Raw genomic sequence first — 25,076 nt, 5'->3', positions numbered from 1 at the left:
CTTTAGTTATTCGGACCGGCCATAGTGTAAATCAGGGGAAATGGCAGAAATGACCACCCCTTCTTTCAGAATACCGACCGGTTCTAAGACCTCAGGAGAATCAGGCGAAAAACTCCTAGAGAGGGCATCAGCCTTAATGTTCTTAGAACCAGGAAGGTACGAGACCACAAAATCAAAACGGGAAAAAAACAAGGACCATCGAGCCTTTCTAGGATTCAGTCGTTTGGCAGACTCGAGGTAAATCAAATTCTTATGATCGGTCAAGACCACAATACGGTGCTTAGCTCCCTCAAGCCAATGTCACCACTCCTCAAACGCCCACTTCATACCAACAACTCCCGATTGCCGACATCATAATTGCGTTCAGCGGGCGAAAACTTACGGGAAAAGAAGGCACACGGTTTCATTAAGGAACCAACAGGATCCCTCTGAGACAAAACGGCCCCTGCCCCAATCTCAGAAGCGTCAACCTCCACCTGAAACGGAAGAGAAACATCCGTTTGGCGCAACACCGGAGCAGAAGTAAATCGACGTTTAAGCTCCTGAAAGGCAGAGACAGCCGCAGAGGACCAATTCGCCACATCAGCGCCTTTCTTCATCAAATCGGTCAAGGGATTAACCGCGCTGGAAAAATTAGCAATGAAACGGCGATAAAAATTTGCAAAACCAAAACATTTCTGAAGGCTCTTCACGGATGTGGGCTGAGTCCAATCATGAATGGCCTGAACCTTAACCGGATCCATCTCTATAGAGGAGGGAGAAAAAATAAAGCCCAAAAAAGAAACCTTCTGCACCCCAAAGAGACACTTAGACCCTTTCACAAACAAGGCATTGTCACAAAGGATCTGAAATACCATCCTGACCTGTTCCACATGAGACTCCCAATCATCGGAAAAAATCAAAATATCGTCCAAATATACAATCAAGAACTTATCAAGATAAGCCCGGAAGATATCATGCATGAAGGACTGAAAAACAGATGGAGCATTAGAGAGTCCGAATGGCATCACAAGGTATTCAAAATGGCGTTCGGGCGTGTTAAACGCAGTTTTCCATTCATCACCCTGCTTAATACGAACAAGATTATATGCCCCCCGAAGGTCAATCTTCGTAAACCAACTAGCTCCCTTAATCCTAGCAAACAAATCGGTAAGCAAAGGTAAAGGGTATTGAAACTTGATTTTATTTGAGGCGATTATCAATACAGGGTCTCAAGAAACCATGTTTTTTTTTGCAACAAAAAAGAACCCTGCTCCCAACGGTGAAGAAGATGGCCGAATATGCCCTTTCTCCAAAGACTCCTTAATATAGCTCCGCATGGCGGTATGTTCAGGCACAGACAGGTTGAAAAGTCGACCCTTAGGAAACTTACAGCCTGGAATCAAGTCAATAGCACAATCGCAGTCCCTGTGCGGTGGAAGGAAACTGGACTTGGGCTCATCGAATACATCCTGAAAATCAGACAAAAACTCTGGAATTTCAGAAGAGGAAGAAGAGGAGATTGACATCAAAGGAACATCATTATGAACCCCCTGACAACCCCAACTAGTCACAGACATGGACTTCCAATCCAACACAGGATTATGGACCTGCAACCACGGAAAACCCAGCACGATAGCATCATGCAAATTATGCAACACCAGAAATCGACAATCTTCCTGATGGGCTGGCGCCATGCGCATGGTCACCTCTGTCCAAAACTGGGGCTTATTTTTAGCCAAGGGTGTAGCATCAATGCCCCTTAAAGGAATAAGGTTCTGCAAAGGCTGCAAGGGAAAACCACAACGCTTGGCAAACTCAAAATCCATTAAATTCAAGGCGGCGCCTGAATCCACAAACGCCATGACAGAAAATAATGACAATGAGCAGATCAAGGACACATAACAGAAATTTAGGTTGTACAGTACTGATGGTAAATGAACTAGCGATCCTCTTTGTCCGCTTAGGGCAGACTGAAATGACATGAGAAGCATCGCCACAATAATAACACAACCAATTCTGACGTCTGAAACCTTGTCGTTCCGTTCTAGACAGAATCCTATCACACTGCATTGGCTCAGGAATTTGCTCTGAGGACAACGCCACAGCGCGCAGAGTTCTGCGCTCCCGTAAGCGCCGGTCAATCTGAATGGCCAGAGACATAGAATCACTCAGACCGGAAGGTGTGGGAAACCCCATCATAACATCTTTAACGGATTCAGAAAGACCCTTTCTGAAAATTGCCGCCAAAGCATCATTATTCCATTTAGTCAACACAGACCATTTTCTGAATTTCTGACAATACAATTCTGCCGCCTCTTGACCCTGAGACAGGGCCAACAAGGTCTTCTCCGCTTGATCCACAGAATTAGGTTCATCATATAATAATCCTAAAGCCTGAAAAAAGGAGTCTACATTAAGCAAAGCCGGATTCCCAGATTCCAGGGAAAACGCCCAATCCTGCGGGTCGCCACGCAGCAGGGAGATGACGATTTTAACCTGCTGAATGGAATCACCAGAGGATCGAGGTCTCAAAGCAAAAAATAGTTTACAGTTGTTTTTAAAACTCAAAAATTTGGACCTGTGTCCAAAAAACAAATCAGGAGTAGGAATCTTCGGCTCTAAAACAGGAGTTTGAACAATATAATCAGAAATACCCTGTACCCTAGCAGCAAGCAGGTCTACACGAGAAACTAATTCCTGAACATCCATGCTTGCACAAGGCTCCTCAGCCACCCAGAGATAAAGAGGGAAGAGAAGATAAAGCAGAAAAAAAAATGGCTCAACACCTTTCTTCCCTTCTTCTGAGATGCATTTAACTCATTATTGGCCAGTTGTACTGTTATGATCCGGTGACCTTGGAGCAGCATGAAAACTTTCACTGGAGTAGGTGGTAACTATACTGACTGCAAATCCTAATCTTAACACCGCAACTAGAAGTAGCCGTGGGGTGTGCCTAATAAATCCTAGACATCTCGTCACAGCTGGAGGACTAAATACCCCTAAAGATGGAAATAGGAATACTATCTTGCCTCAGAGCAGAACCCCAAAGGATAGGCAGCCCCCCACAAATATTGACTGTGAGTAGGAGAGGAAAGACACACACAGTCAGAAAACAGGATTTAGCACAAGAGGCCGCTCTAGCTTAAATATGAAAGGATAGGACAGAGTTCTGTGCAGTCAGTATTAAAACCCTTCAAAAAATATCCACAGCAGATTATACAAAAATTCCTCCATCTAACTAAAGACGTGGAACGTATATCTGCAACTCCAGAGACTACTAAACTCAGAGCAGAAATACAATCAAAAACAAGCACACAGCTTGTGTGCCGTAGAAAAAGAAACAGACACTTATCTTTGCTGAATTGGCAGCTAAGCAGGAGAAGCCAGACAGAGATCAAATACTTCCCAAGAAACATTGACAACTGGCAAGGACTAATGAGTCCTGCAAACCTAAATAGTCCAGTCAGAACTGCAATCAGTAGATACACCTGTCCAGGACTGCAGCCCAGAGACAACTGCATTACCACCTACAACCACCGGAGGGAGCCCAAAAGCAGAATTCACAACAGGAGACACTGCGACACGTCCGCCACATGCTAGCGAGCCCCAGGGAGCGACCCCATCACTTCCCCAGGCTCCATGGGACAACAGCCGGATCTGCCGCCATCTTACTGGCTCCGTGCCATGAATACGGAGACACTGCGACACGTCCACCACATGCTAGCGAGTCCCAGGGAGCGACCCCCATCACTTTCCCAGGCTCCATGGGACAACAGCCGGATCCGTCGCCATCTTACTGGCCTCGTGCCATGAATATGGAGACGCTGCGACACGTCTGCCACATGCTAGCGAGTCCCAGGGAGCGACCCCATCACTTTCCCAGACTCCATGGGACAACAGCCGGATCCGTCGCCATCTTACTGGCCCCGTGCCATGAATATGGAGACACTGCGACACATCCGCCACATGCTAGCGAGCCTCAGGGAGCGACCCCATCACTTCCCAAGGCTCCATGGGACAACAGCCGGATCTGCTGCCATCTTACTGGCCCCGTGCCATGAATATGGAGACGCTGTGACACGTCCGCCACATGCTAGCGAGCTCCTGGAAGCTGAAGGCGGAATCACGGTGAACCTGATGCTATAATGTCAGACAGAGAAGGAAACAATGTAATAAATACACAATGAGACTTTATAGCACATCTGTTACATCTTGTGCGGGGCCCTGTGTATAGGGGGGCCACTAACCCTCATAGATTACAGTCATATAGACTCCATCATCCCGGAAGTTCTGGAGACGCAACATGGATAATGGATACGAAAAACCGCAGTAATGTCCCTCCAAAAAGAAGAAAGCGGATATTAAGAGAGTAAACCCCAGGAGGCGCCGCACCGCTCAATGGCGCCACCGATACCAAAGACGCACAAGAGGTCAACGTAACGGGGGACCCAATGCAACGGGACCTAATGTAACGGGGACCCAACATAACGGCATACAATGTAACAGGGGACCCAATGCAAAAGGACCCAATCTAACAGGGGACCCAATGCAACAGGACCCAATCTAACGGGGGACCCAATGCAACGGGACCCTAAATGTAACGGGGACCCAATGCAACGGGACCCTCAATGTAACGGGGACTTAATGTAACGGCACACAATGTATCGGGACCCAATGTAACGGCACACAATGTATTGGGACAAAATGTAACGGCACACAATGTATCGGGACCCAATGTAACTGGGGACCCAATGTAACAGGACCCTCAATGTAACGGGGACCCAATGTAATGACTACAATGTATCGGGACCCAATGCAACGGGACCCTCAATGTAACGGGGACCCAATGCAACGGGACCCTCAATGTAACGGGGACCCAATGTAATGGCACACAATGTATCGGGACCCAATGTAACGGCACCCAATGTAACGAGGGACGCAATGTAATGGGACCACCCAATGTAATGGGACCACCCAATGTAATGGGGGACCCAATATAACGGCACACAATGTAACGGGGGATCCCAATTTAACGGGGGGAACACAGTGTAACGGGACCACCCAATGTAACGGGACCCAATGTAGCGGCACACAATGTATCGGGACCCAATGTAGCGGCACACAATGTATCGGGACCCAATATAATGGCACACAATATATCGGGACCCAATGTAACGGGGGACCCAATGTAACAGGACCCTCAATGTAACGGGGACCCAATGTAACGACTACAATGTATCGGGACCCAATGTAACGGGGGACGCAATGTAATGGGACCACCCAATGTAATGGGGGACCCAATGTAATGGCACACAATGTAACGGGGGATCCCAATTTAACGGGGGGGACACAGTGTAACGGGACCACCCAATGTAATGGGACCCAATGTAATGGGGGACCCAGTATAACAGCACACAATGTAACGGGGGACCCAGTGTAACAGGTGAACCCAATGTAATGGGACCACCCAATGTAACAGGGGAACGCACTGTAACGGGACCACCCAATGTAACGGGGACCCAGTGTAACGGCACACAATGTAACAGGATCCAATACAACAGGACCCTCAATGTAACGCGGGACCCAATGTAACAGCACACAATGTAACGGGGAACCCAATGTAATGGGACCCAATGTAACGGGGAACCCAATGTAATGGGACCCAATGTAATGGGGAACCCAATGTAACGGGACCACCCATTGTAATGGGACCACCCAATGTAACAGGGGCCCAATGTAATGGGTAAACCCAATGTAACGGTACCACCCAATGTAACGGGACCCAATGTAATGGGGGAACCCAATGTAACGGGACCACCCAATGTGACGGCACCACCCAATCTAACAGAGGACCCAATGTAACGGCACCCAATGTAACTTGACCCAATGTAATGGGGGAACCAAATGTAACGGAACCACTCAATGTAAAAGGGGAACCCAATGTAACAGGGACCCAATTTAATGGGGGACCCAATGTAACAGCACACAATGTAACGGGGTACCCAATGCAATGGGATCCTCAATATAACGGGGGGCCCAATGTAATGGCACAGAATGTAACGGGACCACCCAATCTAACGGAGGACCCAATGTAACGGCACCCAATGTAACGGGACCCAATGTAATGGGGGAACCCAATGTAATGGGACCACCCAATGTAACCCGGGAACCCACTGTAACGGGACTACCCAAAGTAACGGGACCCAATGTAAAGGCAATGTAACGGGACCCAATGTAACGGGGGACACAATGTAATGGGGGACCCAATGCAACGGGACCCAATGCAACGTGACCCAATGTAACGTGACCCAATGTAACGTGACCCAATGTAATGGTGGAACCCAATGTAACAGGACCACCCAATGTAATGAGGGAACCCAATGCAATGGGACCCTCAATGTAATGGGACCACCCAATGTAACGGGTGAACCCAATGCAACGGGACCCTCAATGTAATGGGACCACCCAATGTAACGGGGGAACCCAATGTAACGGGACCACCTAATGTAACAGGACCACTGTTGTGAATTCTGTTGTCGGGCTCCCTCCTGTGGTCATGAATGGTACTTCGGCTGGTTCTGTCCATGGACTTCCTCTGGTGGGTGTTTCTGAGTTTCCTTCCACAGGTGACGAGGTTAATTCGTTAGCTGGCTGCTCTATTTAACTCCACTTAGATCTTTGCTCCATGCCACCTGTCAATGTTCCAGTATTGGTCTAGTTCACTCCTGGATCGTTCTTGTGACCTGTCTTCCCAGCAGAAGCTAAGCTCCAGCTTGTATTTCTTTGGTTTGCTATTTTTCTGTCCAGCTTGCTATTTTTATTGTTGTCTTGCTTGCTGGAAGCTCTGGGACGCAGAGGGAGCGCCTCCGCACCGTGAGTCGGTGCGGAGGGTCTTTTTGCGCCCTCTGCGTGGTCTTTTTGTAGGTTTTTGTGCTGACCGCAAAGTAACCTTTCCTATCCTCGGTCTGTTCAGTAAGTCGGGCCTCACTTTGCTAAATCTATTTAATCTCTGTGTTTGTATTTTCATCTTTACTCACAGTCATTATATGTGGGGGGCTGCCTTTTCCTTTGGGGAATTTCTCTGAGGCAAGGTAGGCTTTATTTTTCTTTCTTCAGGGCTAGCTAGTTCCTTAGGCTGTGCCGAGTTGCATAGGGAGCGTTAGGCGCAATCCACGGCTATTTCTAGTGTGTTTGATAGGGTTAGGGATTGCGGTCAGCAGAGTTCCCACGTCCCAGAGCTCGTCCTTTATTATCAGTAACTATCAGGTCATTCCGTATGCTCTTAACCACCAGGTCCATTATTGTCTTGACCACCAGGTCATAACAGTACAGGTGGCCCAAAGTATTGATGCATCTCAATAGAGGGATAAGTGAAGCTCTGAGACCATTTTTTTTTCTTTGCAGTGTGTTTTGTCTCTCTTTTCCCCTTTACCTCTGGGTGGTTCAGGACACAGCTGTAAACATGGACATTCAAGGTCTGTCCTCTTGGATGGATAATCTCACTACAAGGGTACAAAACATTCAAGATTTTGTGGTTCAGAATCCGATGTCAGAGCCTAGGATTCCAATTCCTGATTTGTTTTTTGGTGATAGATCTAAGTTCTTGAATTTCAAAAATAATTGTAAATTGTTTCTTGCCTTGAAACCTCGGTGACCCTGTTCAACAAGTAAAGATCATTATTTCTTTGTTACGTGGTGACCCTCAAGACTGGGCATTTTCCCTTGCGCCAGGAGATCCGGCATTGCGTGATGTTGATGCGTTTTTCCTGGCGATTGGATTGCTTTATGACGAACCTAATTCAGTGGATCAGGCAGAGAAAATCTTGCTGGCTCTGTGTCAGGGTCAGGATGAAGCGGAGATATATTGTCAGAAGTTTAGAAAGTGGTCTGTGCTCACTCAGTGGAATGAATGTGCCCTGGCAGCAATCTTCAGAAAGGGTCTCTCTGAAGCCCTTAAGGATGTCATGGTGGGATTTCCCACGCCTGCTGGTCTGAATGAGTCTATGTCCTTGGCCATTCAGATCGATCGACGCTTGCGTGAGCGTAAAGCTGTGCACCATTTGGCAGTACTATCTGAGCATGGGCCTGAGCCTATGCAATGTGATAGGACTTTGACCAGAGCTGAACGGCAAGAACACAGACATCGGAATGGGCTATGTTTTTACTGTGGTGATTCCACTCATGCTATCTCCGATTGTCCTAAGCGCACTAAGCGGTTCGCTAGGTCTGCCACCATTGGTACGGTACAGTCTAAATTTCTATTGTCCGTTACTCTGATTTGCTCTTCGTCATCCTATTCTGTTATGGCATTTGTGGATTCAGGCGCTGCCCTGAATTTGATGGACTTGGAGTTTGCTAGGCGCTGTGGTTTTTTCTTGGAGCCCTTGCAGTATCCTATTCCATTGAGAGGAATTGATGCTACGCCTTTGGCCAAGAATAAGCCTCAGTATTGGACCCAATTGACCATGTGCATGGCTCCTGCACATCAGGAGGATATCCGTTTTCTGGTGTTGCATAATCTGCATGATGTGGTCGTTTTGGGGTTGCCATGGCTACAGGTTCATAATCCAGTATTGGACTGGAAATCTATGTCTGTGTCCAGCTGGGGTTGCCAGGGGGTACATGGTGATGTTCCATTTTTGTATATTTCGTCTTCCACTCCTTCTGAAGTTCCAGAGTTTTTGTCGGATTATCGGGATGTATTTGATGAGCCCAAAGCCAGTGCCCTACCTCCTCATAGGGATTGCGATTGTGCAATTAATTTGATTCCTGGTAGTAAGTTTCCTAAGGGCCGATTGTTCAATTTATCTGCCAGAACACGCCGCTATGCGGAGTTATATAAAGGAATCCTTGGAGAAAGGCCATATTCGCCCGTCGTCATCACCGTTAGGAGCAGGGTTCTTTTTTGTGGCCAAGAAGGATGGCTCTTTGAGACCTTGTATTGATTACCGCCTTCTTAATAAAATTACAGTCAAATTTCAGTATCCTTTGCCGTGCTGTCTGATTTGTTTGCTCGTATTAAAGGGGCTAGTTGGTTCACCAAGATAGATCTTCGAGGGGCGTATAATCTTGTGCGTATTAAACAAGGCGATGAATGGAAAACAGCATTTAATACGCCCGAGGGCCATTTTGAGTACCTGGTTATGCCATTCGGGCTTTCCAATGCTCCATCAGTATTTCAGTCCTTTATGCATGACATCTTCCGAGAGTACCTGGATAAATTCCTGATTGTATATTTGGATGATATTTTGGTCTTCTCGGATGATTGGGAGTCTCATGTGAAGCAGGTCAGAATGGTGTTCCAGGTCCTTCGTGCGAATTCCTTGCTTGTGAAGGGGTCAAAGTGTCTCTTTGGAGTTCAGAAGGTTTCATTTTTGGGGTTCATTTTTTCCCCTTCTACTATCGAGATGGACCCTGTTAAAGTCCAGGCCATTTACGATTGGACTCAGCCGACATCTGTGAAGAGCCTGCAAAAGTTCCTGGGCTTTGCTAATTTTTATCGGCGCTTAATCGCTAATTTTTCTACTGTTGCTAAACCGTTGACTGATTTGACCAAGAAGGGTGCTGATGTGGTCAACTGGTCTTCTGCAGCTGTAGAGGCTTTTCAGGAGTTGAAGCGTCATTTTTCTTCTGCCCCTGTGTTGTGCCAGCCAGATGTTTCGCTCCCGTTTCAGGTTGAGGTTGATGCTTCTGAGATTGGAGCAGGGGCTGTTTTGTCGCAAAGAAGTTCTGATGGCTCGGTGATGAAGCCATGTGCTTTCTTTTCTAGAAAGTTTTCGCCTGCTGAGCGTAATTATGATGTTGGTAATCGTGAGTTGTTGGCCATGAAGTGGGCATTCGAGGAGTGGCGTCATTGGCTTGAAGGAGTCAAGCATCGCGTGGTGGTCTTGACAGATCACAAGAATTTGACTTATCTTGAGTCTGCCAAACGGTTGAATCCTAGACAGGCTCGATGGTCGTTATTTTTCTCCCGTTTTGATTTTGTGGTTTCGTACCTTCCGGGCTCTAAGAATGTGAAGGCTGATGCCCTGTCAAGGAGTTTTGTGCCTGACTCTCCGGGTGTTCCTGAGCCGGCGGGTATTCTCAAAGAGGGGGTAATTTTGTCTGCCATCTCCCCTGATTTGCGGCGGGTGCTGCAAAAATTTCAGGCTGATAGACCTGACCGTTGCCCAGTGGAGAAACTGTTTGTCCCTGATAGATGGACTAGTAGAGTTATCTCTGAGATTCATTGTTCAGTGTTGGCTGGGCATCCTGGAATCTTTGGTACCAGAGATTTGGTGGCTAGATCCTTTTGGTGGCCTTCTTTGTCACGGGATGTGCGTTCTTTTGTGCAGTCCTGTGGGACTTGTGCTCGGGCTAAGCCCTGCTGTTCTCGTGCCAGTGGGTTGCTTTTGCCCTTGCCGGTCCCGAAGAGGCCCTGGATGCATATTTCTATGGATTTTATTTCGGATCTCCCCGTCTCTCAAAAGATGTCGGTCATTTGGGTGGTTTGTGATCGCTTTTCTAAGATGGTCCATTTGGTACCTTTGTCTAAATTGCCTTCCTCCTCTGATTTGGTGCCATTTTTCCAGCATGTGGTTCGTTTACATGGTATCCCGGAGAACATAGTTTCTGACAGAGGTTCCCAGTTTGTTTCGAGGTTTTGGCGATCCTTTTGTGCAAGGATGGGCATTGATTTGTCTTTTTCCTCGGCTTTCCATCCTCAGACAAATGGCCAAACCGAACAAACTAATCAAACTTTGGAAACATATCTGAGATGCTTTGTTTCTGCTGATCAGGATGATTGGGTGTCCTTTTTGCCGTTGGCTGAGTTCGCCCTTAATAATCGGGCCAGCTCAGCTACTTTGGTTTCGCCGTTTTTCTGCAATTCTGGTTTCCATCCTCGTTTCTCTTCAGGGCAGGTTGAGTCTTCGGACTGTCCTGGTGTAGATACTGTGGTGGATAGGTTGCAGCAGATTTGGACTCATGTGATGGACAATTTGACATTGTCCCAGGAGAAGGCTCAACGTTTCGCTAACCGCCGGCGCTGTGTGGGTCCCCGACTTCGTGTTGGGGATTTGGTTTGGTTGTCGTCTCGTTATGTTCCTATGAAGGTTTCCTCTCCTAAGTTTAAGCCTCGTTTCATTGGTCTGTATAAGATTTCTGAGGTTATCAATCCTGTGTCATTTCGTTTGGCCCTTCCTGCTTCTTTTGCCATCCATAATGTGTTCCATAGGTCGTTATTGCGGAGATACGTGGCGCCTGTAGTTCCATCCGTTGATCCTCCTGCCCCGGTGTTGGTTGAGGGGGAGTTGGAGTATGTGGTGGAGAAGATTTTGGATTCTCGTGTTTCAAGACGGAAACTCCAGTACCTGGTCAAGTGGAAGGGTTATGGTCAGGAAGATAATTCCTGGGTTTTTGCCTCTGATGTTCATGCTGCCGATCTGGTTCGTGCCTTTCAGTTGGCTCATCCTGGTCGGCCTGGGGGCTCTGGTGAGGGTTCGGTGACCCCTCCTCAAGGGGGGGGTACTGTTGTGAATTCTGTTGTCGGGCTCCCTCCTGTGGTCATGAATGGTACTTCGGCTGGTTCTGTCCATGGACTTCCTCTGGTGGGTGTTTCTGAGTTTCCTTCCACAGGTGACGAGGTTAATTCGTTAGCTGGCTGCTCTATTTAACTCCACTTAGATCTTTGCTCCATGCCACCTGTCAATGTTCCAGTATTGGTCTAGTTCACTCCTGGATCGTTCTTGTGACCTGTCTTCCCAGCAGAAGCTAAGTTCCAGCTTGTATTTCTTTGGTTTGCTATTTTTCTGTCCAGCTTGCTATTTTTATTGTTGTCTTGCTTGCTGGAAGCTCTGGGACGCAGAGGGAGCGCCTCCGCACTGTGAGTCGGTGCGGAGGGTCTTTTTGCGCCCTCTGCGTGGTCTTTTTGTAGGTTTTTGTGCTGACCGCAAAGTAACCTTTCCTATCCTCGGTCTGTTCAGTAAGTCGGGCCTCACTTTGCTAAATCTATTTCATCTCTGTGTTTGTATTTTCATCTTTACTCCCAGTCATTATATGTGGGGGGCTGCCTTTTCCTTTGGGGAATTTCTCTGAGGCAAGGTAGGCTTATTTTTCTATCTTCAGGGCTAGCTAGTTCCTTAGGCTGTGCCGAGTTGCATAGGGAGCGTTAGGCGCAATCCACGGCTATTTCTAGTGTGTTTGATAGGATTAGGGATTGCGGTCAGCAGAGTTCCCACGTCCCAGAGCTCGTCCTTTATTATCAGTAACTATCAGGTCATTCCGTGTGCTCTTAACCACCAGGTCCATTATTGTCCTGACCACCAGGTCATAACAGACCACCCAATCTAACGGAGGACCCAATCTAACGGCACCCAATGTAACGGGACCCAATGTAATGGGGGAACCCAATGTAACAGGACCACCCAATGTAACGGGGGAACCCAATGCAACGGGATCCTCAATGTAATGGGACCACCCAATGTAACAGGGGAACCCAACGTAACGGGACCACCCCACGTAACAGAGGACTCAACGTAACCAGCAACCCAACGTAACAGGGGAACTCAACGTAACGGGACCACCCAATGTAATGGGACAACCCAATTTAACAGGACTACCCAATGTAAGGGGGGACCCAATGTAATGGGGGACCCAATGAAACAGTGGAACCCAACGTAACGGGACCACCTAATGTAACGGGAGAACCCAATGTAACAGGTAACCCAATGTAACGGGAGGGACCCAATGTAATGGGACCCAATGCAAAAGGGACCCAACATAACGGGGGACCCAATTTAACGGGACCACCCAACGTAACGGCACACAACGTAACAGCACACAATGTAACAGGACCCAATGTAACGGCACACAATGTAACGGCACACAATGTAACAGGACCCAATGTAACGGCACACAATGTAACAGGACCCAATGTAACGGCACACAATGTAACGGCACACAATGTAACGGCACACAATGTAACAGGACCCAATGTAACGGCACACAATGTAACAGGACCCAATGTAACAACACACAACGTAACGGCACACAATGTAACAGGACCCAATGTAACAGGACCCAATGTAACGGCACACAATGTAACAGGACCCAATGTAACGGCACACAATGTAACGGCACACAATGTAAAAGGACCCAATGTAACAGCACACAACGTAACGGCACACAATGTAACTGGACCCAACGTAACGGCACACAACGTAACGGCACACAACGTAACAGGACCCAATGTAACGGCACACAAGCTAACGGGACCCAATGTTACAGCAAATAACGTAACGGGACTCAATCTAATGGCACACAACGTAACGGCACACAATGTAACGCGATCCAACGTAACGGCACACAATGTAATGGCACACAATGTAACAGGACAGAGTGTAATGGGACCCAATGTAATGGGACCACGTACCGATTTGGCAGTGGCGGATATGTACTGGACAACCATCTCGTGCTTCCTCGCCAGATCTTTCTGCCGCAGCGGTGCCTTTTTCTCTTCATTCAGATTCATGTCTTCCTATAAGTGAAAGATAATAAAAGAATCAGAAAGAGAATTGATGTCGCCTTTCTACAAGAGACCCATTATGGTAAATAGGGAATCTTCCAATTTGCCGCCAGTCATTTTCCATATTCAGCACATAGTGATAATACTAAGCTGAGGGTGCTAGTCTAAGCTCACACAGATCCCGGGGGCAGATTTATTATGTTGGGGGGCAGACCTGTCATCTATCTGTGCAACATAAAGACCAATTACACTTTTATACCTAAAGTTTTCTCTCTTTCAGACTCATTAGTGGGAGGAGATTTTAATGTCCCTTTCTCCGAGGTTTCAGGCAGATGGTCAGTGGCAGGAGCCCCTCCAGCAGCGGGTCTAAAAAGATCATCAGTGGAGTTTAGGAAATTGGTTAGGTCTAACTATGACCTGTGGACACCAGATCTTCCTACAGACAAGGTGTCCTCCCGTTACGCCCTTCACCGTACACAATTTAAACCATGTTAAGGGAAAACGTCACAAGGTGCAAAGCACATGTGGAGCATAGCCGCGGATCACAAATAAATTCAGAACCACTATGGGCATATAGTAAAGCTGCATGCTTGCACGGACACAATCATTGGACATGATCGGTGAATGAAATCTAAAAAACTAAGAAAAAAACGAGAGCGGAAGTCCAGCAATTAAAGTGAATAGTAAACTTTATTATAGGATTAACCAGTGTGGTAAAGGTGGGGAACACCAGAAGACTTTGGGACACCTCACACGGGGCAAAATGAACATGCACAATAAATAGATGGTAAATCAATACACTACTGTGTAAAAGTTTAGGGTCGCTTAGAAATTTCCTTATTTTTGAAAGAAAAGCACAGTTTTTTCCAATGAAGCTAACATTAAATGATTCAGAAATACACTCTATACATTGTTAATGTGGTAAATGACTATTCTAGCTGCAAACGTCTGGTTTGTAATGGAATATCTTCATAGGTGTATAGAGGCCCATTTCCAACAACCATCACTCCAGCGTTCTTATGGTACTTTGTGTTTGCTAACTGTGTAAGAAGGCTAATGGATGGTCAGAATACCCTTGAAAACCCTTGTGCAAGTATGTTAGCACAGCTGAAAACAGTTTGGCTGATTAGAGAACCTATAAACCTGACCTTCCTTTGAGCTAGTTGAGAATCTGGAGCATGACATTTGTTGGTTCCATTAAACTGTCAAAATGGCCAGAAAAAAAAGAACTTTCTTGTGAAACTCGACAGTCTATTCTTGTTCTTCGAAATGAAAGCTATTCCATGTAAGAGATTGCCAAGAAACTGAAGATTTTCTACAACGGTGTGTACTGCTCCCTTCAGAGGAGAGCACAAACAGGCTCTAACCAGAGTAGAAAGAGAAGTGGGAGCAACAAGACAAGTACATTAGAGTCTGTAGTTTGAGAAATCGACGCCTCACAGGTCCTCAACTGGAAACTTCATTAAATAGTACACGCAAAATGCCAGTGTCAACGTCTACAGTGAAGAGGCGACTCCGGGATGCTGGCCTTCAGGGCAGATCGGCAAAGAAAAAGCCATAACTGAGACTGGCTAATAAAAGGAAAAGATTAATATGGGCAAAAGAACACAGACATAGGACAGAGGAAGATTGGAAAAAAGTGTTATGGACAGACGAATCCACGTTTGAGGTGTTTGGATCACACAGAAGAACATTTGTGAGACGCAGAATAACAGAAAAGATGCAGGAAGAGAGTCTGACGCCTTCCGTCAAGCATGGTGGAAGTAATGTGATGGTCTGGGGCTGCTTTGGTGCTCGTAAAGTGGGAGATTTGTACAAGGTAAAAGATTTTGAATAAGGAAGCCTTATTGATTTACCATCTATTTATTGTGCATGTTCATTTTGCCCCGTGTGATGTGTCCCATTTTCTTCTGGTGTCCCCACCTTTACCACACTGGTTAATCTTATAATAAAGTTTACTATTGACTTTAACTGCTGGACTTCCGCTCTCGTTTTTTTCTTCATTTTTTCCAATATTAACGATGAAGGAGCAGATGGGGGAACAATCACTTGGTCTGACCATGCTCTCATTATTCTAGGTCTAAAATCAACATACCACTCGTCATGTCCTTGCCGTTGGCGGCTGAATTTCTACAACCCTACAATTAAGAGCTCGCTGATGGCCACCTTGAAGAGTTCTTCTATCTTAACACTGGATCGGTCTCTTCACCGGAGGTTTGTGGACGTTCACAAGGCAGTGATGAGGGACTAAATTAAAAGGGAAAGGCTAATTTCCTACAGTCTAACCTTACTAATCGGCTTAAGTTACTGGAGGGGAAACAAGTCTCTTCATCGTCAGTGGAAACGGAAGAAGATTATCGCCAGGACCCGGCTATGCACAAAGCCGAAAAACTGCTCCTGTACATGAGGCAAAAACATTACAAAAAACGGCAACAAAGCTCATTCGATAATTGCTCATCAACTTACAAATCTGTCTGGTACTTGGTCCCTCTGGCTCTTTCAGATGAGAGGGACACGCTCCAATAAAGCCCGTCGGCCATTTTTAAACATTTTTCTAAAGTTTTATAGGAAGCTTTAAAAACTGCAACTACAAACTACATCACTCCATTATTACTGTATATAACCTCTCCGTCTCATTACTTCTATACATCGCTCTATTATCAGATACTGTCACGATATGGTATGAAATATCATATAAGTAGTTTCTTTTGTTAGAAGGCTGCGGGCTAAAAAGCCCCCCTTCCCTTTCACTCAGCCAAGAGCTGCCTTGCCAATGTACATGGGGGAAGAGCGTTTTATTGCCTAAAGGAATTTTTACGACCAGGGTAGAATCTTCCTCCAGCAAGAACTGGATTCTAAGTCTCTAGAACACATGGAAGTTCTTTGTTTTGTTTTTGTAAGATATTACGCAAACCGTTTACGTTAAGAACACGAAAATATATATTCTTAATCTCCCTCGGTGGATCTGCTCATCCATCTAAACACGGGCTTCTAACTCCATCTGGTAAAGAAGTAGGGATTTCTCTGTAAATATGTATCCCAGATAGGACATATTTGATCTCATTAGAATGCCCACGTTAATCCGAGATGAATGCTGGGTTTGTTATGACTATGACATGTTTTGTAGCGAAGTTATAGAAAGTAGATATAGGTTAGGGTAAAATTAGTTAACTGAAGAGGTAGGAGAGACGAGGTGATCCAACCCCTTTCTTCTTGTCTTTTTTCTGGAGAGCCCTGAGCACGTCCCATGAACTGGGACGTATGGAAGCTCCACTAGCCTGGGTGCCTGCAATGCTCTGAGAACATGTGAGTGTTATCTTTTCTCCTGTAATCCCTTTATGTTATAATTACCTTGTACATATTTGCAATTGTCTCATTTGTAACATCATTTGTAAAATATTTTGATAAAACACTGCCTGAAACTTTTGATGAGGTATATCTTTTAATACTAGTTCGTTCTCCTGTTCTAAACCATACCCTAAGTCTCCTGCAGGGAATTACGCTACTGTTGTTTTTGGGTTAGCTTCGGACCCGTTTAATCGAAGTTGGTGGCAGCGACCGTGTGCAGGCTTTTGGGTGATGCTGTAGAGACTGCGGCGTTGATAATTATTGTTCCTGCCTGAGTGGGAGTAGTTTATCGCGTCACTGCAGCGTGCCCAATAGCCAGTACATAGCAGGCAGCCTTTCTGGCGACTAATTACCCCAGGTGCAGTACCACATCTGACCTGAGTGTAAGGGGGGCGCCAGAGAGCTGCAAGTTTTAAGTGGAACTGTAAGCGCGATATACATAAATCCCTCCAGTTCGTGGTATATTGCAGAGCAGTGGGATACCTAGAATAAGCCCATGCTGTAAACTAAGAGGTAAATAGCCTTGTGTATGTTTTTTCATCACATTGTTAGCAGTGGAGGGATAACTAAGATAAGCCCCCCTGCACATGTGATAGCCGTCTGTTGGCCTAAAGTCACCCCGACCCGTGATGTAGGGGTGACGGTCACGGTGTGAATCGTGACAGATACAGATTACACTGCACTTTCCTCCTCTGCTCTCTGTATATAACTTTTCTGTCCGAAAAAGCAAGGGAGGAAAAGGGAGGAATGAAAAAGGAGGAATGAATAAAGGGAGGAAGTTAGGAAGGGAGGAAAGCAGTAAATTAGAGAAAATAAGCAATTAAGGGAAAAGAAGGATTAAAAAAATTAAGAAAAAACAATAGAAAGCATGAAAAGGGAAGGAAGAAGATTGAGAAGCGAGAAAATTATAAAAGTAAAAAGTACCAAAAAGAAAAATAGGATTAAATAGCTGAAAGGGAAGAAAAATGGAATGAAGTTCATGAGAAGAAATTAGGACTGAAGAAAAAGACAAAGAAAAAAAGAAGAAAGAGCAGGAAATAATTATCCTAATTATAAGCAAATAATGGACTTTTAATAATTTTTGGGAATTCCTGTGTATTATTATATATTATAGATAATGATCATCGAGTGGCGTCTGATGTAAATGATTGTGGACTGGGGAAACCCGGAATCTCAATTACTTGGATGTTAATAACTTCATCACTTACTGTGGTGTTCGCGCACATAATGGAAGTGATGAGGAGGATGAGGATTTTTCGCAGACATTTAATTAAATCAAATAATAAGTTAGCCTATAACAAGAGGTTTCCTAATAAGAGCCCATTAATCCCTGGTAAGATGTGACGCCCATTCATGACAGGAATCACGGCAGAGACAATGCCGAGTGACACCAACATTACAAACATTCATTGTCCCCAGGACCCGTCAATACAAGACTCCTAATGTTCTACCAACATCTGAATCACGGGGAAAAGATACAGATTGTGGGATTTTGAATACATCAATAAAATCAGATTTTTTTGTTTTATTGGATTTTTTAAAATGACTCTATCATCATGAACATTGAATCATAGACAAATTAGTTTGTCGAATTCACCCCACTTTTCAGTCGGCCGTTTCCATGGCTTCTGATGGACTATTATGAACATTTCAGAAGATTTTACACTTTTGACAAATCCATGAAGATTCTGTGACGCCTCAATACTTCCAGTGCTGCCCCTTATCCCCCGCACCTTATTCTCTAGGCTTCTGCCCTTTGCTCTGGCAGCTGGATATCAGCTTGTGGTGTCCCAGTACCCGTTCTACTGCTGCTGAATGAGACAGTTGTGGTGTGGCAGTAGATTTGTTGCAGTGTGTCAGGATTAGTTTGGGCGCTGTGAGTTAGGAGATGTAGTACATTGCATTGTATACCGACGACTCATCAATCTGCTGTGCTGCCATCTACTGGCCAATGTGTATATGACAGCTAAGTGATGTCCTCACAATAAGCTGCCATAGAAACTGCTGGGAGGAGCCTCCAGATAAGGGCTCACACACTTCCTGAGGTAACTTTCAGTTCTCAGTTCTGGATGGTTCAAGCTGCGGGTCCACGCTGAGGAGGAAGACCGTACTGTTCCCAGCACATTTTCCATGGCAGTCCATGCTGAGGAGGCAAACACTACTGCTCCCAGCATAGTTTCCATGCGAGTCCATGCTGAGGAGGCAGACACTACTGCTCCCAGCATAGTTTCCATGCGAGTCCATGCTGAGGAGGCAGACACTACTGTTCCCAGCATAGTTTCCATGCCAGTCCACGCCGAGGAGGCAAACACTACTGCTCCCAGCATAGTTTCTGTCATGATCCCAATGGCAGGGGATCACAAAAGGACAAGCACAAAAAACAAAACAAGCTCTAGGGTGATGGAAACTGAGCTGACCGCGATCCTGAACCTCAACACACAACTAGCTGTAGCCGGGGAACGTGCCTACGATGATTCCTAGACGTCTCGCGCCAGCCGAAGAACTAACTTTCCCTATTAGAAGAAACACAGACCTCTCTTGCCTCCAAAGAAACACCCCACAGAAATAGCAGCCCCCCACATGTAATGACGGTGAAATGAGAGGAAAGCACATACGTAGTTATGAAAACAGATTCAACAAAATGAGGCCCGCCAAAGCTAGATAGCAGAGGATACAAAAGTGAACTGCGCGGTCAGCGAAAAACCCTACAAAAAAACATCCTGAAATTACTTGAACTCATGTTCCAACTCATGGAACATGAGGAGTAATATCAGCCCACTAGAGCAACCAGCAAAAAGGAATCACATATCTGCAAGCTGGACTAAGACAAAAATTAAGCAAAACGTGGAACAGGAAAATCAAAAACTTAGCTTGTCCTGAAGAATACAGAAGCGGGAAGCAGAGGTAACAAGACACACTGATTACATTGATAGCCGGCGAGGAAATGACAAGAAAGCCAAGTTAAATAGGAAACTCCCATATCCTAATAGAACAGGTGGACACCAGAGACCGCAAGAACACAAGTCACCCAGTACCATCTGTAACCACCAGAGGGAGCCCAAAAACAGAATCCACAACAAGTTTCCATGCGAGTCCACGCTGAGGAGGCAGACACTACTGCTCCCAGCATAGTTTCCATGCCAGTCCACGCTGAGGGGACATCTTTCTTCACATAATCTCTAAAGCCTCCACCAGGCAGGAAAGATAACGCTGCACATGTGCTCTCCTCCATGCTGGTCATCCTGTTTCCTTCTGGCCAGGACCAGATCCACGTAGCTGCAACGCCACCCACTTTGTTTAACTTAACCCTGTGATAGGGAACGGTAGGCCCCAAACTGTGAGTACTTCCACCCTTCAGTGTGTTTCCTCAGAGAGCCAATCTGTGAAGATCCCTCCATCAGTGTAATATTTCTTGGACTGCGCATAGCATTTCCTCTAATAGGAAGTGAAGAGAACTCTGCTCCAGCCACCCTGAGAGGCCATAACCTCGCTTGTCTCATGAGGAGAGAACCATTACTTGCATGTGCACAATATACTGTGAACTTTGCCTTTAAGAGAGAGACTGGATCCCTTTATCTCTTTCAGTAACAGTGTTATGTTTACAAGTTCACCTGCGTCTCTGGCTGCTTGAGATGACACCACGGGTGCTCCAAACCCTACACCCAGACACCAGTGCTACAGGAGTGCCCCCGGGGGTCCTACACCATCCCCACGTGCCCCCTCCCGCTACTGACAATTGTGGACACGAGGGAAGTGTTGAGGGGTCCAGGTACCTACTTCTGCTACCGTGACTTAATTATCTGCTGCCAGTTGGACTACATGCCCCAGCTGGCCCTTCTGCCACATGTGGTCCCTCCCCAGTGGCCCACTACAAGCTTCTGATGAAGCCCCCCTGAGTGCATGGTACGTCTGAAAGAACAACTGTCAAGTCAAGCTGCCATGATTCTTTGTCTGCCAGCAGTAAAGTGTCCAGAGACGACCCGTGTGAGGGGGCTTCTCATCCATGGAGGGGGTCACTCACAATGTGCGGGAGCTTCTCATCCATGGAGGGGGTCACTCACAATGTGTGGAGGCTTCTCATCCATGGAGGGGATCACTCACAATGTGTGGAGGCTTCTCATCCATGGAGGGGATCACTCACAATGTGTGGGGGCTTCTCATCCATGGAGGGGATCACTCACAATGTGTCGGGGCTTCTCATCCATGGAGGGGATCACTCACAATGTGTGGAGGCTTCTCATCCATGGAGGGGTCACTCACAATGTGCGGGGGCTTCTCATCCATGGAGGGGGTCACTCACAAAGTGTGGGGGCTTCTCATCCATGGAGGGGGTCACTCACAATGTGAGGGGGCTTCTCATCCATGGAGGGGATCACTCACAATGTGTGGGGGCTTCTCATCCATGGAGGGGATCACTCAGAATGTGTGGGGGCTTCTCATCCATGGAGGGGATCATTCACAATGTGTGGAGGCTTCTCATCCATGGAGGGGATCATTCACAATGTGTGGAGGCTTCTCATCCATGGAGGGGATCACTCACAATGTGTGGGGGCTTCTCATCCATGGAGGGGTCACTCACAATGTGTGGAGGCTTCTCATCCATGGAGGGGTCACTCACAATGTGTGGGGGCTTCTCATCCATGGAGGGGATCACTCACAATGTGTGGGGGCTTCTCATCCATGGAGGGGTCACTCACAATGTGTGGAGGCTTCTCATCCATGGAGGGGTCACTCACAATGTGTGGGGGCTTCTCATCCATGGAGGGGATCACTCACAATGTGTGGAGGCTTCTCATCCATGGAGGGGATCACTCACAATGTGCGGGGGCTTCTCATCCATGGAGGGGTCACTCACAATGTGTGGAGGCTTCTCATCCATGGAGGGGTCACTCACAATGTGTGGGGGCTTCTCATCCATGGAGGGGATCACTCACAATGTGTGGAGGCTTCTCATCCATGGAGGGGATCACTCACAATGTGCGGGGGCTTCTCATCCATGGAGGGGTCACTCACAATGTGTGGAGGCTTCTCATCCATGGAGGGGATCACTCACAATGTGTGGAGGCTTCTCATCCATGGAGGGGGTCACTCACAATGTGAGGGGGCTTCTCATCCATGGAGGGGATCACTCACAATGTGTGGGGGCTTCTCATCCATGGAGGGGATCACTCAGAATGTGTGGGGGCTTCTCATCCATGGAGGGGATCATTCACAATGTGTGGAGGCTTCTCATCCATGGAGGGGATCATTCACAATGTGTGGAGGCTTCTCATCCATGGAGGGGATCACTCACAATGTGTGGGGGCTTCTCATCCATGGAGGGGTCACTCACAATGTGTGGAGGCTTCTCATCCATGGAGGGGTCACTCACAATGTGTGGGGGCTTCTCATCCATGGAGGGGATCACTCACAATGTGTGGGGGCTTCTCATCCATGGAGGGGTCACTCACAATGTGTGGAGGCTTCTCATCCATGGAGGGGTCACTCACAATGTGTGGGGGCTTCTCATCCATGGAGGGGATCACTCACAATGTGTGGAGGCTTCTCATCCATGGAGGGGATCACTCACAATGTGCGGGGGCTTCTCATCCATGGAGGGGTCACTCACAATGTGTGGAGGCTTCTCATCCATGGAGGGGATCACTCACAATGTGTGGAGGCCTCTCATCCATGGAGGGGATCACTCACAATGTGTGGAGGCTTCTCATCCATGGAGGGGATCACTCACAATGTGTGGGGGCTTCTCATCCATGGAGGGGATCACTCACAATGTGCGGGGGCTTCTCATCCATGGAGGGGATCACTCACAATGTGTGGAGGCTTCTCATCCATGGAGGGGATCACTCACAATGTGCGGGGGCTTCTCATCCATGGAGGGGATCACTCACAATGTGTGGAGGCTTCTCATCCATGGAGGGGATCACTCACAATGTGTGGAGGCTTCTCATCCATGGAGGGGATCACTCACAATGTGTGGAGGCTTCTCATCCATGGAGGGGGTCACTCACAATGTGTGGAGGCTTCTCATCCATGGAGGGGATCACTCACAATGTGTGGAGGCTTCTCATCCATGGAGGGGATCACTCACAATGTGTGGAGGCTTCTCATCCATGGAGGGGATCACTCACAATGTGCGGGGGCTTCTCATCCATGGAGGGGTCACTCACAATGATACATGAACGGGATGTAAACCTCCTCTAAGAACGTCTCCCATCTTTTAGGACAATGTGGTGACCATTCTTTGCCCCCATAATGGAGATCAGATCACAACGGAAAAGTGAGAACTAAATGTCTCAGGGAACAAAACATTGTCCTGTTGTGTCGCCGGTGAAGGGCAGTAGACTGGAGAATAAGGGGCTGGAATACTGAGTCTTTACATAAAGTCTTTAGAAACCTCTGACTAAAGGAGCGAAAGCACTGAAGGTGGGTGTGACGTGTCCAGAGCCCCCCATCCTCACTCTTATGGCCTCTGAATTTGTGGTTTTTAGCCCCCAGTGGTTTTTGGCATGTATGGCTTCTGGTCGGAGTAGGACTCCTTTATGCCCCGCACCAAGGTTGTAAATATGAATTTCACCTTTATGACGTTTTTGGAAGGAAATTTAAAACTATTCTTATATTTCAAATGAAATGTAATAAAAATGCATCGACTCCATGTAAGACGCCCCGAACCTCACCATCATCTTCTCAAAGAGATCCAGGATTTCCTTCTCAGACAGATTCAACGAGCGCTCGTCAAAAAGTTGTTGTGGAGCTGGAAACTCTGCGATCGTCCCCTGCGGGTCTGTGGGATGCTGGATGAGCGGCTTGTCCTTCTTCACTCCTGATTTCCGGAAACTCGTAAGTCGGTCCCTCTGTAAGCAAAATAATCCGCAATTACAGAGAAAGCAAAGTAGTCATCACTTCTGTGTAGTGAGTGCGACTATTCTGTCATTGAGGAGGGCAGTACTACGCTATCCCCTGTATACAGTGGGGCAAAAAAGTATTTAGTCAGTCAGCAATAGTGCAAGTTCCACCACTTAAAAAGATGAGAGGCGTCTGTAATTTACATCATAGGTAGACCTCAACTATGGGAGACAAACTGAGAAAAAAAAATCCAGAAAATCACATTGTCTGTTTTTTTATCATTTTTTTTGCATATTATGGTGGAAAATAAGTATTTGGTCAGAAACAAACAATCAAGATTTCTGGCTCTCACAGACTTGTAACTTCTTCTTTAAGAGTCTCCTCTTTCCCCCACTCATTACCTGTAGTAATGGCACCTGTTTAAACTTGTTATCGGTATAAAAAGACACCTGTGCACACCCTCAAACAGTCTGACTCCAAACTCCACTATGGTGAAGACCAAAGAGCTGTCAAAGGACACCAGAAACAAAATTGTAGCCCTGCACCAGGCTGGGAAGACTGAATCTGCAATAGCCAACCAGCTTGGAGTGAAGAAATCAACAGTGGGAGCAATAATTAAAAAATGGAAGACATACAAGACCACTGATAATCTCCCTCGATCTGGGGCTCCACGCAAAATCCCACCCCGTGGGGTCAGAATGATCACAAGAACGGTGAGCAAAAATCGCAGAACCACGCGGGGGGACCTAGTGAATGAACTGCAGAGAGCTGGGACCAATGTAACAAGGTCTACCATAAGTAACACACTACACCACCATGGACTCAGATCCTGCAGTGCCAGACGTGTCCCACTGCTTAAGCCAGTACATGTCCGGGCCCGTCTGAAGTTTGCTAGAGAGCATTTGGATGATCCAGAGGAGTTTTGGGAGAATGTCCTATGGTCTGATGAAACCAAACTGGAACTGTTTGGTAGAAACACAACTTGTCGTGTTTGGAGGAAAAAGAATACTGAGTTGCATCCATCAAACACCATACCTACTGTAAAGCATGGTGGTGGAAACATCATGCTTTGTGGCTGTTTCTCTGCAAAGGGGCCAGGACGACTGATCCGGGTACATGAAAGAATGAATGGGGCCATGTATCGTGAGATTTTGAGTGCAAGCCTTCTTCCATCAGCAAGGGCATTGAAGATGAAACGTGGCTGGGTCTTTCAACATGACAATGATCCAAAGCACACCGCCAGGGCAACGAAGGCGTGGCTTCGTAAGAAGCATTTCAAGGTCCTGGAGTGGCCTAGCCAGTCTCCAGATCTCAACCCTATAGAAAACCTTTGGAGGGAGTTGAAAGTCCGTGCTGCCAAGCGAAAAGCCAAAAACATCACTGCTCTAGAGGAGATCTG

General features: G+C 46.8%; 1 protein-coding gene across 4 annotated transcripts in view; it reads right to left on the bottom strand.

The window, feature by feature from the left end:
- The window catches only part of DIAPH2 (diaphanous related formin 2), a 1,874,941-nt gene that overhangs the window by 1,719,789 nt on the left and 130,076 nt on the right, over window positions 1–25,076 (bottom strand). For all 4 annotated transcript variants that reach the window (XM_069746079.1, XM_069746080.1, XM_069746081.1 and 1 more), the window contains 2 exons: window positions 23,509–23,685; window positions 13,394–13,498 (listed from right to left, as the gene is read on the bottom strand). In XM_069746079.1, coding sequence (XP_069602180.1) covers window positions 13,394–13,498; window positions 23,509–23,685 — 282 coding nt within the window. The remainder of the gene's footprint in view (window positions 1–13,393; window positions 13,499–23,508; window positions 23,686–25,076) is intronic.

The sequence above is a fragment of the Ranitomeya imitator genome, chromosome 2, assembly GCF_032444005.1.
Source record: "Ranitomeya imitator isolate aRanImi1 chromosome 2, aRanImi1.pri, whole genome shotgun sequence".
Lineage (NCBI taxonomy): Eukaryota > Metazoa > Chordata > Amphibia > Anura > Dendrobatidae > Ranitomeya > Ranitomeya imitator.
This window is presented reverse-complemented; position numbering and strand designations above follow the sequence as displayed.